The 19,051-nt window shown below is 36.8% G+C and overlaps 1 protein-coding gene across 1 annotated transcript in view; it reads left to right on the forward strand.

Moving 5' to 3' along the window:
* kcnma1b (potassium large conductance calcium-activated channel, subfamily M, alpha member 1b) overlaps positions 1 to 19,051 on the forward strand; it is a 195,746-nt gene that overhangs the window by 83,326 nt on the left and 93,369 nt on the right. The window contains 3 exon segments of the mRNA XM_079846150.1: positions 12,012 to 12,105; positions 13,933 to 14,038; positions 14,041 to 14,044. Coding sequence (XP_079702276.1) covers positions 12,012 to 12,105; positions 13,933 to 14,038; positions 14,041 to 14,044 — 204 coding nt within the window.

Here is a 19,051-nt window from a genome sequence, read left to right on the forward strand (position 1 = left end):
TTCTCGATTATCAGAGTAACGGTCAGTGTTGTTCTCGATTATTAGAGTAACGGTGTGTGTTTTGTTCTCGATTATCAGAGTAACGGTCAGAGCTGTTCTCGATTATCAGAATAACGGTAAGTGGTGTTCTCGATTATTAGAGTAACGGTCAGTGGTGTTCTCGATTATTAGAGTAACGGTCAGTGGTGTTCTCGAATATCAGAGTAACGGTCAGTGTTGTTCTCGATTATTAGAGTAACGGTCAGTGGTGTTCTCGATTATTAGAGTAACGGTCAGTGGTGTTCTCGATTATTAGAGTAACGGTCAATGTTGTTCTCGATTATCAGAGTAACGGTCAGAGCTGTTCTCGATTATCAGAGTAATGGTCAGAGCTGTTCTCGATTATCAGAGTAACGGTCAGAGCTGTTCTCGATTATCAGAGTAACGGTCAGTGTTGTTCTCGATTATTAGAGTAACGGTCAGTGTTGTTCTCGATTATCAGAGTAACGGTCAGAGCTGTTCTCGATTATCAGAGTAATGGTCAGAGCTGTTCTCGATTATCAGAGTAATGGTCAGAGCTGTTCTCGATTATCAGAGTAACGGTCAGAGCTGTTCTCGATTATCAGAGTAACGGTCAGTGTTGTTGTTCTCGATTATCAGAGTAACGGTCAGTGTTGTTCTCGATTATCAGAGTAACGGTCAGTGTTGTTCTCGATTATCAGAGTAACGGTCGGTGTTGTTCTCGAATTATCAGAGTAACGGTCAGAGCTGTTCTCGATTATCAGATTAACGGTCAGTGTTGTTGTTCTCGATTTTCAGAGTAACGGTCAGTGTTGTTGTTCTAGATTATCAGAGTAACGGTCAGTGTTGTTCTCGATTATCAGAGTAACGGTCAGTGTTGTTCTCGATTATCAGAGTAACGGTCAGTGTTGTTCTCGATTATCAGAGTAACGGTCAGTGTTGTTCTCGATTATCAGAGTAGCGGTCAGTGTTGTTCTCGATTATCAGAGTAACGGTCAGTGTTGTTCTCGATTATCAGAGTAACGGTCAGTGTTGTTCTCGATTATCAGAGTAACGGTCAGTGTTGTTCTCGATTATCAGAGTAGCGGTCAGAGCTGTTCTCGATTATCAGAGTAACGGTCAGTGTTGTTGTTCTCGATTATAAGAGTAACGGTCAGTGTTGTTGTTCTCGATTATCAGAGTAACGGTCAGAGCTGTTCTCGATTATCAGAGTAACTGTCAGTGTTGTTGTTCTCGATTATCAGAGTAACGGTCAGTGTTGTTCTCGATTATCAGAGTAACGGTCAGTGTTGTTCTCGATTATCAGAGTAACGGCCGGTGTTGTTCTCGATTATCAGAGTAACGGTCAGTGTTGTTCTCGATTATCAGAGTAATGGTCAGTGTTGTTCTCGATTATCAGAGTAACGGTCAGAGCTGTTTTCGATTATCAGAGTAACGGTCAGTGTTGTTGTTCTCGATTATCAGAGTAACGGTCAGTGTTGTTCTTGATTATCAGAGTAACGGTCAGTGTTGTTCTCGATTATCAGAGTAACGGTCAGTGTTGTTGTTCTCGATTATCAGAGTAACGGTCAGTGTTGTTCTCGATTATCAGAGTAACGGTCAGTGTTGTTCTCGATTATCAGAGTAACGGTCAGTGTTGTTGTTCTCGATTATCAGAGTAACGGTCAGTGTTGTTCTCGATTATCAGAGTAACGGTCAGTGTTGTTCTCGATTATCAGAGTAACGGTCAGTGTTGTTCTCGATTATCAGAGTAACGGTCAGTGGTGTTCTCGATTATCAGAGTAACGGTCAGTGTTGTTCTCGATTATCAGAGTAACGGTCAGTGTTGTTCTCGATTATTAGAGTAACGGTCAGTGTTGTTCTCGATTATCAGAGTAACGGTCAGAGCTGTTCTCGATTATCAGAGTAACGGTCAGTGGTGTTCTCGATTATTAGAGTAACGGTCAGTGGTGTTCTCGATTATTAGAGTAACGGTCAGTGGTGTTCTCGAATATCAGAGTAACGGTCAGTGTTGTTCTCGATTATTAGAGTAACGGTCAGTGGTGTTCTCGATTATTAGAGTAACGGTCAGTGGTGTTCTCGATTATTAGAGTAACGGTCAGTGTTGTTCTCGATTATCAGAGTAACGGTCAGAGCTGTTCTCGATTATCAGAGTAATGGTCAGAGCTGTTCTCGATTATCAGAGTAACGGTCAGAGCTGTTCTCGATTATCAGAGTAACGGTCAGTGTTGTTCTCGATTATTAGAGTAACGGTCAGTGTTGTTCTCGATTATCAGAGTAACGGTCAGAGCTGTTCTCGATTATCAGAGTAATGGTCAGAGCTGTTCTCGATTATCAGAGTAATGGTCAGAGCTGTTCTCGATTATCAGAGTAACGGTCAGAGCTGTTCTCGATTATCAGAGTAACGGTCAGTGTTGTTGTTCTCGATTATCAGAGTAACGGTCAGTGTTGTTCTCGATTATCAGAGTAACGGTCAGTGTTGTTGTTCTCGATTATCAGAGTAACGGTCAGTGTTGTTGTTCTCGATTATCAGAGTAACGGTCAGTGTTGTTGTTCTCGATTATCAGAGTAACGTCAGTGTTGTTCTCGATTATCAGAGTAACGGTCAGTGTTGTTCTCGATTATTAGAGTAACGGTCAGTGTTGTTCTCGATTATCAGAGTAACGGTCAGAGCTGTTCTCAATTATCAGAGTAACGGTCAGTGGTGTTCTCGATTATTAGAGTAACGGTCAGTGTTGTTCTCGATTATTAGAGTAACGGTCAGTGGTGTTCTCGAATATCAGAGTAACGGTCAGTGTTGTTCTCGATTATTAGAGTAACGGTCAGTGGTGTTCTCGATTATTAGAGTAACGGTCAGTGGTGTTCTCGATTATTAGAGTAACGGTCAGTGTTGTTCTCGATTATCAGAGTAACGGTCAGAGCTGTTCTCGATTATCAGAGTAATGGTCAGAGCTGTTCTCGATTATCAGAGTAACGGTCAGAGCTGTTCTCGATTATCAGAGTAACGGTCAGTGTTGTTCTCGATTATTAGAGTAACGGTCAGTGTTGTTCTCGATTATCAGAGTAACGGTCAGAGCTGTTCTCGATTATCAGAGTAATGGTCAGAGCTGTTCTCGATTATCAGAGTAATGGTCAGAGCTGTTCTCGATTATCAGAGTAACGGTCAGAGCTGTTCTCGATTATCAGAGTAACGGTCAGTGTTGTTGTTCTCGATTATCAGAGTAACGGTCAGTGTTGTTCTCGATTATCAGAGTAACGGTCAGTGTTGTTGTTCTCGATTATCAGAGTAACGGTCAGTGTTGTTGTTCTCGATTATCAGAGTAACGGTCAGTGTTGTTGTTCTCGATTATCAGAGTAACGTCAGTGTTGTTCTCGATTATCAGAGTAACGGTCAGTGTTGTTCTCGATTATCAGAGTAACGGTCGGTGTTGTTCTCGATTATCAGAGTAACGGTCAGAGCTGTTCTCGATTATCAGAGTAACGGTCAGTGTTGTTGTTCTCGATTATCAGAGTAACGGTCAGTGTTGTTCTCGATTATCAGAGTAACGTTCAGTGTTGTTCTCGATTATCAGAGTAACGGTCAGTGTTGTTCTCGAATTATCAGAGTAACGGTCAGAGCTGTTCTTGCTTATCAGAGTAACGGTCAGTGTTGTTGTTCTCGATTATCAGAGTAACGGTCAGAGCTGTTCTTGATTATCTGAGTAACGGTCAGAGCTGTTCTCGATTATCAGAGTAACGGTCAGAGCTGTTCTCGATTATCAAAGTAACGGTCAGTGTTGTTCTCGATTATCAGAGTAACGGTCAGTGTTGTTCTCGATTATTAGAGTAACGGTCAGTGTTGTTCTCGATTATTAGAGTAACGGTCAGAGCTGTTCTCGATTATCAGAGTAACGGTCAGAGCTGTTCTCGATTATTAGAGTAACGGTCAGTGTTGTTCTCGATTATCAGAGTAACGGTCAGTGTTGTTCTCGATTATTAGAGTAACAGTCAGAGCTGTTCTCGATTATCAGAGTAACGGTCAGAGCTGTTCTCGATTATCAGAGTAACGGTCAGTGTTGTTCTCGATTATTAGAGTAACGGTCAGAGCTGTTCTCGATTATCAGAGTAACGGTCAGAGCTGTTCTCGATTATCAGAGTAACGGTCAGAGCTGTTCTTGATTATCAGAGTAACGGTCAGAGCTGTTCTCGATTATCAGAGTAACGGTCAGAGCTGTTCTCGATTATCAGAGTAATGGTCAGTGTTGTTGTTCTCGATTATCAGAGTAACGGTCAGTGTTGTTCTCGATTATCAGAGTAACGGTTAGTGTTGTTCTCGATTATCAGAGTAACGGTCAGTGTTGTTCTCGATTATCAGAGTAACGGTCAGAGCTGTTCTTGATTATCAGAGTAACGGTCAGAGCTGTTCTCGATTATCAGAGTAACGGTCAGTGTTGTTCTCGATTATCAGAGTAACGGTCAGTGTTGTTGTTCTCGATTATCAGAGTAACGGTCAGTGTTGTTCTCGATTATCAGAGTAATGGTCAGTGTTGTTCTCGATTATCAGAGTAACGGTCAGTGTTGTTCTCGATTATCAGAGTAATGGTCAGTGTTGTTCTCGATTATCAGAGTAACGGTCAGAGTTGTTCTCGATTATCAGAGTAATGGTCAGTGTTGTTCTCGATTATCAGAGTAACGGTCAGAGTTGTTCTCGATTATCAGAGTAACGGTCAGTGTTGTTCTCGATTATCAGAGTAATGGTCAGTGTTGTTCTCGATTATCAGAGTAACGGTCAGAGTTGTTCTCGATTATCAGAGTAACGGTCAGAGTTGTTCTCGATTATCAGAGTAACGGTCAGAGTTGTTCTCGATTATCAGAGTAACGGTCAGTGTTGTTCTCGATTATCAGAGTAATGGTCAGTGTTGTTCTCGATTATCAGAGTAACGGTCAGAGTTGTTCTCGATTATCAGAGTAACGGTCAGTGTTGTTCTCGATTATCAGAGTAACGGTCAGAGGTGTTCTCGTCTGCTGTAGGTGAAGCTGAGGTGACCTGAGACTCCTGTGAAGTATTGCTTACGTTAAACGTCTCTTAATTACAGCCGCGCTTCAGTTTCAGCTCAGGCCTGTGACAGAGCCGACCCGCGGGAACTGATCCCAGCACACACAGCGGGATAGAGTTGCGTTTCTCTGCCCTGCAGCTGCTCTGAGACGAGCGTTTCACAGCTCGCTGTTCTCTCTCAGGTCCTTTGATGATCGCAGGAGCGTTCAGTCGCTTGCGCTGGAGTCAGACCTGAACAACTGATCTCTGAACTGCTTCCTGTAATCGTGTCGATCTGCTAAATTAATAAATGTAAATGTATAATGGTTGTTGTCTTATGGCAATAAGAATTATGTAATAGTTCTGATAATGTTTGTTAATATTGTCCATAAAGGATATTAGTGTTTAAAAATATTTATACCGCGGGTCCCTTTGGTGGCTTATATCCTCTGTGAATCCTTTACCTGCAGTAAAAAATAGATTGACAGATGGAAAGATGGATAGATAGATAGACAGATGGATGGACAGATAGTTGGATGAATGAATAGATAGATAGATAGATAGATAGATAGATAGATAGATAGATAGATAGATAGACAGACAGACAGACAGACAGACAGACAGACAGACAGACAGATAGATAGATAGATAGATAGATAGATAGATAGATAGATAGATATAGATAGATAGATAGACAGACAGACAGACAGACAGACAGACAGACAGACAGACAGACAGACAGACAGACAGACAGACAGACAGACAGATAGATAGATAGATAGATAGATAGATAGATAGATAGATAGATAGATAGATAGATAGATAGATAGATAGACGGATGGATGGACAGATAGGTGGATGAATGAATAGATAGATAGATCTGATCCTTGACAAACACTCAAACATACAGTGTGTGAATTCAAACCCAACTCCACATGTCTGGACCTGCTTCTGTTTGCTCTTCCTCTCTCTCTCTCTCTCTCTCTCTCTCTCTCTCTCTCTCTCTCTCTCTCTGTCCGCTCAGACTGATGATCAAATGCTCTGATTGCTTTTGACTCAATTAAAACACGAGATCTAATCATGTTACCAATCGCCAGGAGAGATGGCTTTGATTCGATCTGTGCTGAGCGTCTGCTCTCATCAGGAGAAACCAGGAGCAGTCGGGACATTTCAGATACAGTGGGACATTTTCATGTAGGGGAGAGTGGGATAAGATGAGCCATTTTTTTTAAAACTTATGTGATCAGAATGCATCTATGACAAAGGGTCCGTGGCTCAATTTACCCCAGGTTAGGGGTATATTGACCCGAGTCATCTTGCACCATCTGGGTGTAAACGGACCATCTAATTGAGTCTGAATCAAATAAACTTAAACTGATTTATTTTTAAGAAAATGATCAACTAAACCAGTTGTGTAGCATTATATTGAGTTTATACTTCAGAGGTTTAACTCAACTGCAGTGCCTTACGGTGGGGTAAGTTAAAACACTGGCTCAATTTACCCCATAGTAGGGCTGCACGATTTTGAGAAAAAACCTAATTGCGGTTTTTCTGACAAATATTGCGATTGCGGTGCGATTTTCGATTTTTGCGTTCGATACTTTTAAGTGCATAAAACCTAAAATTATGAATAAAATATGTTGTTACTTTTACGGCACAGAGGGTTAAATAAACTACATACATAGTGATTGAGGTAATGAGATTGTTTGATGCTTCGTGATTATTAAATACCTGAACCTAAATACCAAAGAAAAAGACGACATAATGGAAATTAACTTAACCACTTGGTCATTTATTTTGTTTTTAAATTTAACAATCTTAAACACTGAAAAATAGAAAATGAATTCTTATTAGATTTAGATTTACAATTAGAAAAACAAAATAATTTTGTAGTCCACTGCAATTTACTGAACATGAAACTGTTATATTGCAGACATTTTAAAATAAATGACAATGACAATTAAAAACAACACCTTATCCAGCCTTCTGCAAGATAAGAAAGTGCAAAATCAGAAACTGTGTCAGAGTGCTACATTAAAGGTTTTTTACTATAAAACACCAACATTTTTAAGATGCTGGTATAGATTGGTAGTGTTTCCTCTGGATCTGGCCACGGCACGTCGACATATTTTACATTTAGCACTCTTTTGCTCCACGTTGTTCTTCGCGAATCCAAAATAAGTCCAAACAGCTGAACCACCCTTCTTGTTAACCAAGTGCTCCGCTTCCTCTCCCGTCACCGAAGAAGTGCCTTCGGCCATTTCTGCGCAGTTACAAGTAGGGTTGTGCCGATGGATGGCTGACCGACATCACGATGGAGCGCAACCATCGTGATGCCACGCCCCCGTTGCGAGTCTGTTGTGAGTGCCGACACACACAAATCCTCTTCTAGTATTAGTTAAACTAAAAACTTAGCAGGGATTGCTCCGTAAATTAAATTGAGAATGTAACTAATGCATATATGCAATTTTAAATACTGTAGTCTATGCCAGATATATAGCCTACATTTTGAAATCATTTGAGGCTGAAACATCCATAATGCCTGTTTATTTAAGCACTTCCGTCAGTGAAACAACACAGCCTATAAAACATTTAAACGATTTTCAGTAAATAATGGTAACCTCAAGAATATAAGAGAATTAAATATTAGTTAGAAAAATATTTGATTCATACTATTTCCCCGCAAAGATGCGTCATATAGGCCTACCGCTCTGCGTTTTGAGAGGAATGGGACACAAGCTGGATAGACACTTTTTCGAATATCTTCGTCTTCATATGTTCTACTGATGTTGCAAAGCAACACTTGTTGTAAAAGGTCTGAAGAGCGGATTTTATCTTCCACGGGGTCAAGACATTTAGGCAATCTTTGATTATTCACTGCCAGAGAAAACGAAACTAAAATCACCGGCGCGCGTGTGTGTGTGTGTGTGTGTGTGTGTGTGTGTGTGTGTGTGTGTGAAATGCGCTATTCAAATAAACCAAACTTGACGCGCCTTACCAAGTTTAATAACAAACTGTGTTAAATAAAATTTGAAGTAATAAGGTATTCGTCCTACAGTGTTTTTTATACTTTACCACAGTAAAGGATGTGAATAGTTATAATAGACTTAATTATAAGCAAACGAAAGGAAGAAACGTTTATAATCCCCTGTTAACATGGGTGCGACGCGAGTGAAGATTTGGGAAAAGAAACTAGATGTCCATGTCCATTGGGATAAAATGGACTAGGCCTATTGTTAAAATTCACGGAAAGTCGAGTGATCCAGATCCAGATCGCAAAACAGAATGAAAAAGTGCTCTCTGACCATTATATCCTTTCTAGGCTAAGCTTTGTGCTTCACTCCTGTGGTAATATTCACGTCAAACAGCATTCACATACAAAACACTGGGTTGGTAAAATAACGAAGTAATTTTTTAAAAAGTAGAAAATAGAATTTATGTAAAGAGATATATTAAAATAAAAAGAGCTCAACTCTTAAGTGGAAGGAACCTATTTTTCCCCCTCACGTGCAAACTAGCGGATTAATCATTATTTGGGTTAGTAAAAATAACGAAATTATAGTTTTAAGAGAATAGTAGCTATTTATGTAAAGATAGTATATTATCTACCTATTTACCCATTATCTACCTACCCTAGTTACAAGCTTTTTCTATTGGCACAATTCGAGGTAACTTACACGACACGTTATGTGTTAGCTGCTTTGCTGCTGACAGAAAGCCGCCTGCCACGCCCGGTGCATCGCATCATACAACCTTGTTTCCATTGCCATTTCTAATTGGCCAGCAAGCCACGAACGCGAGATTCGACCATTTTGATTGGCTAATAGGTTTGTCACTCAAATGTCAGAGGCGGGGGAAAAAACCTCCGACTCCTGAGGTTAGGTTATTGCGGGAGTTAAAACTAGGGCTGCTCGATTATGGAAAAAATCATAATCACGATTATTTTGGTCAATATTGAAATCACGATTATGTAACACGATTATTTCACATGACTTTGGGAATGTGTTGTATTTATTAAAAATACACCTTTCAACAATTTAATTGAAATTGTAACATTTGTTGTACTTTTTGAACTATTAAAATAAATAATATAACATATATTCGAATCAAAGTATAAAAGTATTCACGTAAAAATGATAACCACAAATAAATAAGATCAACAATATGGTTCGGCTAGATATGCTTTTCATGTACGTCTAACATTAGTTTTCAGGTACAGAAATGTATCAAATGTAAAATAACATTGCATATTTGAGTGCATAAATTAAACATTAATCCTATTAAACTTGCTAAAAAAAAAAAGCTATTCAATCAAGAGCGGTGAGTGATGTCCTTGTCTTTTGTTGTTTGACATTAAACAGACAGCAGTAAAGGCTACTGCCCCTTTAAGACCTCGCGTCTTCTTTATCGACTGTATAAAGTTCACTTAAGGCATATTCAGACTATGTCTGCTAGGATACTCATCAAGATGGACATGTTGACATACGTTTTGTGTGAGTTTGTCCGTTTAAGAGCAAGACTTGAAAGAGAACTCAATATTTGCGCGCTGAGAGACGTGTGCGCGCTCTCGGATGAGAGCACAGAGACACATTTTCTCACAGCGCGCGCGGCTTCTCATTCTAAACCTAAACCCTAAAGCACTAAACCCGGGTGATGACGGTGAAAACGACTGGTCATATTCGAAAATATGGCAGCACTCGCAATCTCGCATGCATTGAACAAAGTTTACAAAGAGAGAATTATTTGAAAAATATGAAGGAAAAAAAGGACGTTTACACAGCATCCCTGCTCTCGTCAGTTTTTGTTTCTTTATTAGATTGTCATAGGTCACTCTGTTTAATTTTCAAGTGGTTAAACAAATTCGTGATGTTCCCTTGCGTTGCAGCCACTACCATGTAGCAGATCTTGCACGCAGCATATTTCTGCTATCGTCTGATTCCTCAAAGCCAAACTGTTCCCAGACAACGGAGTTGGTTTTGCCTTTTTTGCTCACCAAACACTGCTGTAACTGCCCTCCTTCTGCCATCTTTACTCGCGCCGAGTTTTTAAATTCCAGCGGATGATATGCACACGAGACTCCCGATCTGAGAGAGATTGTGGCTTCGGGAGGGGCGGATGTGCGCGTGCGCGTTTCATTCAGAACGCAAGGCAAAATAATCATTTTTTCTCGATTGTACTATTTTGGTGATCGTTGGGAGGCAAAATCGAAATCGAAATTCGATTAATTGCACAGCCCTAGTTAAAACCTCAATATCGATGCGATAAAGGTTAATCGTGCAGCCCTACCCCATAGCATTCGGCTCACTTTGCCCCACAGCTACCATTTTGGATAAAACTAGCTATCTTACCAATTCAGGCTAATTTAGCTGATGATTTGCATGGTTTTATACATGGATGGATGGATGGACGGATGGATGGATGGATGGATGGATGGATGGATGGATAGATAGATAGATAGATAGATAGATAGATAGATAGATAGATAGATAGATAGATAGATAGATAGATAGATAGATGGATGGATGGATGGATGGATGGATGGATGGATGGATGGATGGACGGACGGGTGGATGGATGGATGGATAGATGGATGGCTGGACGGATGGACGGACAGATAGACGGATGGACAGATAGATGGATGGATGGATGGATGGATGGGTGGCTGGACGGATGATAGATAGACGGATGGACGGACAGACAGATAGATGGATGGATGGATGGATAGATGGATGGATGGACAGACAGATAGATGGATGGATGGATGGATGGATGGATGGCTGGACGGACGGATGATAGATAGACAGATGGACGGACAGATAGACGGATGGACAGACAGATAGACGGATGGACAGATAGATAGATGGATGGATGGATGGATAGATGGATGGATGGATGGCTGGACGGATGATAGATAGACGGATGGACGGACAGATAGACGGATGGACAGATAGATGGATGGATGGCTGGACGGATGATAGATAGACAGATGGACGGACAGATAGACAGATGGACAGACAGATAGATGGATGGATGGCTGGATAGATGGATGGATGGATGGCTGGACGGATGATAGATAGACGGATGGACGGACAGATAGACGGATGGACAGACAGATAGATGGATGGATGGATGGATGGATGGATGGATGGATGGATGGATAGATGAATGGATGGATGGCTGGACGGATGATAGATAGACAGATGGACAGACAGATTTGATGGATGATGAATGGATTGATAGATGGATGGATGGCTGGTCGGATGATAGATAGATGGATGGACGGACAGATTTGATGGATGATGAATGGATTGATAGATGATGGATGGATGGCTGGACGGATGATAGATAGACAGATGGACAGACAGACAGATGGATGGATGGATGGATAGATGGATGGATGGATGGCTGGACGGATGATAGATAGACAGATGGACAGATAGATGGATGGATGGATGGATGGATAGATGGATAGATGGATGGATGGATGGCTGGACGGATGATAGATAGACGGATGGACAGACAGATAGATGGATGGATGGATGGATGGATGACCAATATGGGTCATAAACAATTTAGAGCTGGACAGATGTGTGGTTATGATCAAATGTTCCTCTGATGAGCTTTTACAGTAAAGGTGTGCTTCTCGTTTTCAGTCTGGCTGTGGTTCCAAAATATATGGTCACACGACAATAAAAGTGAACAGTTACCAAGATAAAAGTGGCTCATCTTACCCACACACCATGTGGTGTAAGAAACATAACTTACATGTGCCAACCGTTATTAAAGTAATAAAGCAACAGTTGCCTTTAGGGGATATAAAACATGTCAAATAATAGCAGACATCAGTCATAATATTGATTGCTTTAATAATTGATACTGAATATAATCTGCTGTTATTTCTTTTGCTGTCAGGAATAAAGTGCATGTAGAGATGTTATGGTGTGTGTAGTGTCAGTCGTGCTGATGTGTGTGTGTGTGTGTGTGTGTGTTTGAACAGCCCCATTGAATCCTGTCAGCATTTCGACAAAGACTTCACGCTGCAGATCGACATGGCCTTCAACGTCTTCTTCTTGTTGTACTTTGGCCTGCGTGTAAGTTTATTTACAGTATCATGTACAGTACACACTTCTGACACACACTCTTACCCTTCACTTGTTTATATACTAATATATATTTGAAATATTAGCTTTTATTTTTATATTTTTAAAAATATTTTTTAGTTTTTTTGTAATATTTCTTTAATATTAATAAACTTCAGTTAGTTTCTAATATTATTTTTACTTTATTCTATTTCAGTTTTATTTTATTTTTTAAAGAGTTTTAGTTAACAACAAAACACTGGTTTATTTATAGAATATAATTATTTTTATTCAGTATTATTTTAATATTATTATGGTATTTATTCAGCATTATTTTAATATTATTATGGTATTTATTCAGCATTATTTTAATATTATTATGGTATTTATTCAACGTTATTTTAATATTATTATGGTATTTATTCAGCATTATTTTAATATTATTATGGTATTTATTCAGCATTATTTTAATATTATTATGGTATTTATTCAGCATTATTTTAATATTATTATGGTATTTATTCAGCATTATTTTAATATTATTATGGTATTTATTCAGGATTATTTTAATATTATTATGGTTTTTATTCAACAATATTTTAATATTATTATGAAATTTATTCTGCATTATTTTAATATTATTATGATATTTATTCAGCATTATTTTAATATTATTATGGTATTTATTCAGCATTATTTTAATATTATTATGGTATTTATTCAGCATTATTTTAATATTATTATGGTATTTATTCAGCATTATTTTAATATTATTATGGTATTTATTCAACGTTATTTTAATATTATTATGGTGTTTATTCAATGTTATTTTAATATTATTATGGTATTTATTCAGCATTATTTTAATATTATTATAGCATTTATTCAATGTTATTTTAGTAATTAGCTTTTATTTGTATTTTTCATTTTAGTTAAAAAAACTTTTTATTTTATTTATTTATTTTTTTTATTTTTTATTTTTTTTATTTTAGTTTTAGTTACTTCAGTTAGTTTCTAATGTTTCTTACTTTATTTTATTTTAGCTTTATTTCTCTTTTTAGTTTTATTTAACAGTAACGACACTGGTTTAATTATATGGTATAATATATCATATATATAGTATATAAAGTATTTTGTTTTGTGATTTTGTCTTTTTTAAATATGTCTTTAATATACATTTTTTAATTTTATTTGTAGTGATTTCAGTTAGATCAGATAGTTTCTAATATTTATTTAAGCTTCATATCTATCGACTTTTGTCAAATACACTTATAACACTTAGTATTACTGTGTTATTTTAGTAATATTTATATATTATTTTAGTGTTTATTTATATTTTTAATTACCTTGTATTTTTATATTTTGTTTTCATTTTAATTATAGTTAGATTTGTAGTAATTTTGTTGTGATTTTTTGTAATAATTTTTACTACTTTTTAATATTTATTTTATGTTAGTTTTAGTAATTGTACTATTTATTTCAGTTAGATCAGTTAGTTTGTAATATTTTTCTTTATTTTATTTCAGTTTTATGTCAATTATCGATTTTTGTATTTAATAGTTTTAGTTAACAATAAAAAACACTAGTTTATTTATATTTATCCCGTGTTATTTTAGTAATATTGTGTTATTTATATTATTTTAGTATTTATTAATATTTTAATATTTTGGTTTTCATTTTAAATTTGTATTAATTTTGTCATGTGATTTTGACGTTTTTATATATTTCTATATAGCGTTGATTAGTTTTATTTCAGCTGTATTATAATTACCGTTGTATTAGTTAACAGTACCAGCACTGGTTTAATGATATGCATGTGTTGATTGGTTCTCTCCACAGTTCATTGCAGCCAATGATAAGCTGTGGTTCTGGCTGGAGGTGAACTCAGTGGTGGACTTCTTCACCGTTCCGCCCGTGTTTGTGTCCGTGTATCTGAACAGGAGCTGGCTGGGTAAAGCACTTCACACAATCACACATCCACTTCACCTTTAATACACCATCATTTCATCAGATTATGACCAGAGGGTGCTAGAAACTAGGGATGCCACAATTCTCAATATAATATTGAGCCGTTCGGTACGGCCTTCACGGTTCAATACGCGCTTGTGAATTGCGTTTTTTTCGGTTTCGCATTTAATTCATTATTTTTCTACAAATTCTATAATTTGCCTCCATCCCGATACTGAACAACGCGACATACATTCACATCACACGTGAGTGTGTAGAGTTATACTCACAGAACACTAGAGTTATTCACAATCACAAAAGTTCATTATTTGCATGCGTTTTAAAGCCTTGCCGGAATTCATTGGCATGCGCGGTTTTAACATGCGCTTTTCAGAGCGCGCGCACTAAACGCCTGTCAAACACGTGAATACTGAACTAAGTAGTCGTCTTACTGCGCTAATACTGTCAATACACACAAGGTTAACATAAACACAGTCGGTTATGTCTAAAGTGAAAGTAAAATCGCGTGTGTCTGTATATTAGATGCGTGCAGGTCTTAAATTGACAGCAGCGCAGCCTATAGTAAACACGCCGTCCTTAAAGGGACAGTTCACCTCTAAAATGATGTCATTATTTACTCACTCTAATATTGTTTCAAACCTGTATTCATTTCTCGATTACATAATTTTCAGTTTTGAGTGCAATATCCCTTTAATGTTAATACAACATCAAAAGACAAAGAGAAAATCACTCACTGCTCTTGACTGAAAAACTTTAATACAGTAGCTTTAATAAGAATCAGTGTATATTTTATAGTGACGTCTATGTAGTGTTTTATTTTTACATTTATTAATTCAATTTCATACTTAAAAAAAACCCTTGTACACATTCCTAATGAATTGGATAATATAAAATAAATATATATAAAGATTTACACTGGCAGCTCAGAGCTGTACAGCAGCATTTAAGTAAAGTTTTAAGTTTAAGTAAGGTTTTTCCAATTCTTTTAAGTAAAATAAAGAAAGAGTATTGCAATAAAAAATAGTATTTTTTCTCCTTAACCTCTTGCTGTTCCTGTCGCCTAAGAATAGAATAACAAAAACTGATGTGACAAGCCACCAGAACCGAACCGAACCGAAAACCGTGGGTAAAAACCGAGGTGTGTATTGAACCGTGGACTAACTGTATTGTTGCATCCCTAGTAGAAACCCAAACCCTGCAGGAGGATGTGATGAGAGGAAGGGCTCTGCCGCCCCCTGCTGGACACTCCACACACACAGACGTTTGTTGGGTTTTGTCTGTTGCCGTTGGTTGGTTTGTTTTCACCTGACTGACAATTCAGTGGCCAGCGTGTGTGTTTGTGTGTGTGGTGTGAGCTGGTCTTTACACTGAAACACAATCAGGCAGAAACACGACATCCCTTTCACCAATCAGCTTATTCCGCAGGTCACTGGGATTTGAGATCTCTGGCATGCTGGGAATTAGAAACCCTCCTGTTGTTTAAAAGCTCTGATTGTTTTCTCATGCGTCGTGTGTGAAGTCTTATGAGGGCCAAACCCAAACTATATCAGCAACAGAACGATTCATCAGCCATTTTTACTGGTGTATCTGTGAATTATTGTCTGTGATTCCTCACGATTCCTTTAAATAATCACTGGATTATTTGTGATTTTCCAAATGAGGATTTGAGCGGATTGATTTGTTTAATTGTTTGGAGTAATTGTTTTTCCAAATGAGCTTGTGTTTGTGGATTGAGCTGGTCAGAACACACTTTATTCAGAAAGTGACAGTACAGACATTTATAATGTTCGAAAATATTTATATTTCAAATAAATGCTGTTCTTTTGAGCTTTCCATTCATCAACGAATCCTATAATAATGAGTAATAGTAATAGAGAATAATATTAGAGTGATTAGTGAAGGGTCATGTGACACTGAAGACTGGAGTAATGATGATAAATTCAGCTTTGATCACAGGAATAAATTACACTTTACTATATATTCACATAGAGAACAGATGATCTACATTATAATAATATTTAACTGTATTTACTGTATATTTAATCAAATAAATTCAGCTTTGATCACAGGAATAAATTACACTTTACTATATATTCACATAGAAAACAGATGATTTACATTATAATAATATTTAACTGTTTTTGCTGTATATTTAATCAAATAAATTCATCTTTGATCACAGGAATAAATGACACTTTATTATATATTCACATAGAAAACAGCTGATTTACATTATAATAATATTTTGTGATTTTTACTGTATTTTAAATCAAATAAACACATCTTTGATCACAGAAATAAATTATATTTTACTATATATTCACATAGAGAACAGCTGATTTACATTTATAATAATATTTAACTGTTTTTACCGCATTTTTACTCAAATAAATTCAGCTTTGATCACAGGAATAAATGACACTTTATTATATAATCACATAGAAAACAGCTGATTACATTATAATAATATTTAACTGTTTTTGCTGTATATTTAATCAAATACATTCAGCTTTGATCACAGGAATAAATTACACTTTATTATATATTCACATAGAAAACAGATGATTTACATTAAAATAATATTTAACTGTTTTTACTGTATTTTTAATCAAATAAATTCAGCTTTGATCACAGGAATAAATTATATTTTACTATATATTCACATAGAAAACAGCTGATTTAGATTGTAATAATATTTTGTGATTTTTACTGCATTTTTAATAAAATTAATTCAGCTTTCATCACAGGAATAAATTACACTTTACTATATATTCACATAGAAAACAGATGATTTACACTGGAATAATATTTCACAGTTTTTACTGTATTTTTGATAAGTAAATGTAGTATAAGTGCCGCCCTCTGCTGGTAATATTTGCACTGTACTCAACTTATCAGTGAATGCTCTGCAAACACACTTTGATTTGAGGGGAGGCCTGTATTTATTATTTATTTATTTATTTACAGGGACAGTGCATATTAATTAACATTTCTGTCAATATGCCAGAGTTAGCCAAAAGGCTATTTTTCACCTGCAGTCCCAAGACAGATGTCATCCTAAAAGAGAGTAAAAAAGTTACATTTTACATAACAATATAACAATTACAATACAATTTTAAAAAGTACTAAGTTAAGATGTACAATAAAGACACATCCGACCAACAACAACAGTATGTGTGTGTATGTAGAGAGAAACTGTGTTTTAATGCTTGATGTCCTCGGTCAAAGCGCAGCTTATGTTCTTCATATCTGCGGCTGTTTTCAAGGACTTTAATCCTCCTATAGGGAACAGGGGGTCGCGGGGTCACATCATCCAGCTTTACAGTTATTATCATTCAGCTTTCAGCAAATTAATGTCCTTTTGTTGCTTGTGTGTGTGTGTGGATGTCCGTGTGAAGTGTGTGTTTCGTCCTGGTTTGAGGTGTTCGGTTTTAAAAGGTTTAAAAGTGATCGAGGAACTTCTGTTAGTTTTAACACATCAAAGGCAGATGTGGAGCGGTTGCTTAGCAACCTCACAGCATCATCTATAAGCCACTCTTGAAGATCATCAGATCGTCTTCAGGAGCTGTTAAAGATCTAGTCATGCATGATTGTTGGTGCGTCAGACGTTGTGTCCCAGCAGTAATTGATGCTTTATTGATGAGGCGGATCAGCAGATGATGAGCATGTTGAACAGGCTTTCAGTCTGGCCGTCCTAAAGGAGCTTACAGTGTAATATCCTGATGAAAAAGGGTTTGTTCTAAGCTACATGATCACAAGCAGTTTTTTTGCAGTCTGGTGGGCTTCCGTGCGCTCAGTTCAGGTTTCCTCTGAGAGAAGCTGCAGATTTGATCATTTTCATCATGATCTCGACGAAGATGCTGGTGTACCGGAGCCCAGACGGGGCCACTCGCACGGAGACCCTACAAAACACACGCAGACGCAAGAAGTCCTGCGGCGAGCTCTTCCACAACGGCTACCGTGTGAAGATGATCCACGGCCCGGTGTGTGAGAGAGAGGAGCGGGGCGGGCGGCACACGCTGGCCTCGGGCTTCCACAGCATCTGGTACTGGGGTAAGAGCTGACCCACCGCTGGACCACCAGGAGAACCAGCTGCACATCTGGACACATCCATTCTGCAGACATGGGACAAAACTAAACCACTTCAAAACCAAATCAATGGCTTGTTTCAAAACTACTCTGGGTCAAATATGGACAAACTTTTTAAATACTATTTTTAACCCAACAGTTGGGTTTGTCCATATTTGACCCAAAATTGGGTTAAAACAACCCAGTGTATTACTGCATTTGATTCTCTTAAAATGATGATTTTACACAAACTCTAGCTATAGAATATAATATGTATAACATTACTACAGTGTCCTGACGGAAGGACGGTTTCCTTTTTATTATAAAATACTATATCAATACTTTTGATTGGATATTTATAAAGATATTCATAAAATCAGGGAATATTTAAGTCATTTTTTATCCTGAAGTGCAATTGGTGAATTCAAGCAATTTATGTTTTATATTAGTATTTTTATATAATATTTTTTTTTGCCAGTTTATATATCATTATAAAATACTTTATCGATATTTTTATTGGATTTTTATATAGATATTCATAAAATCAGGGAATATTAAAGTCAGTTTTTATCCTGAAGTGCATTTTTTATGTTTTATATTAATATTTTTTTATATAATTATTTTCTATGCCAGTTTATGTCATTATAAATATTATAAAATATTTTATAAATATTTTGTATTGGATATTTATAAAGATATTCATAAAATCAGGGAATACTGAAGTTAGTTTTTATACTGAAGTGCATTTTTTATGTTTTATATTCATATTTTTTAATATAATAATTTGTTATGCCAGTTTATATGTCATTATAAATATTATAAAATACTTTATCAATATTTTTATTGGATATTTATATATATATTTATAAAATCAGGGAATATTGAAGTCAGTTTTTATACTGAAGTGGATTTTTAAAAAAAT

This window comes from Gobio gobio (genome assembly GCF_949357685.1).
Source record: "Gobio gobio genome assembly, chromosome: 20".
Classification (NCBI taxonomy): domain Eukaryota; kingdom Metazoa; phylum Chordata; class Actinopteri; order Cypriniformes; family Gobionidae; genus Gobio; species Gobio gobio.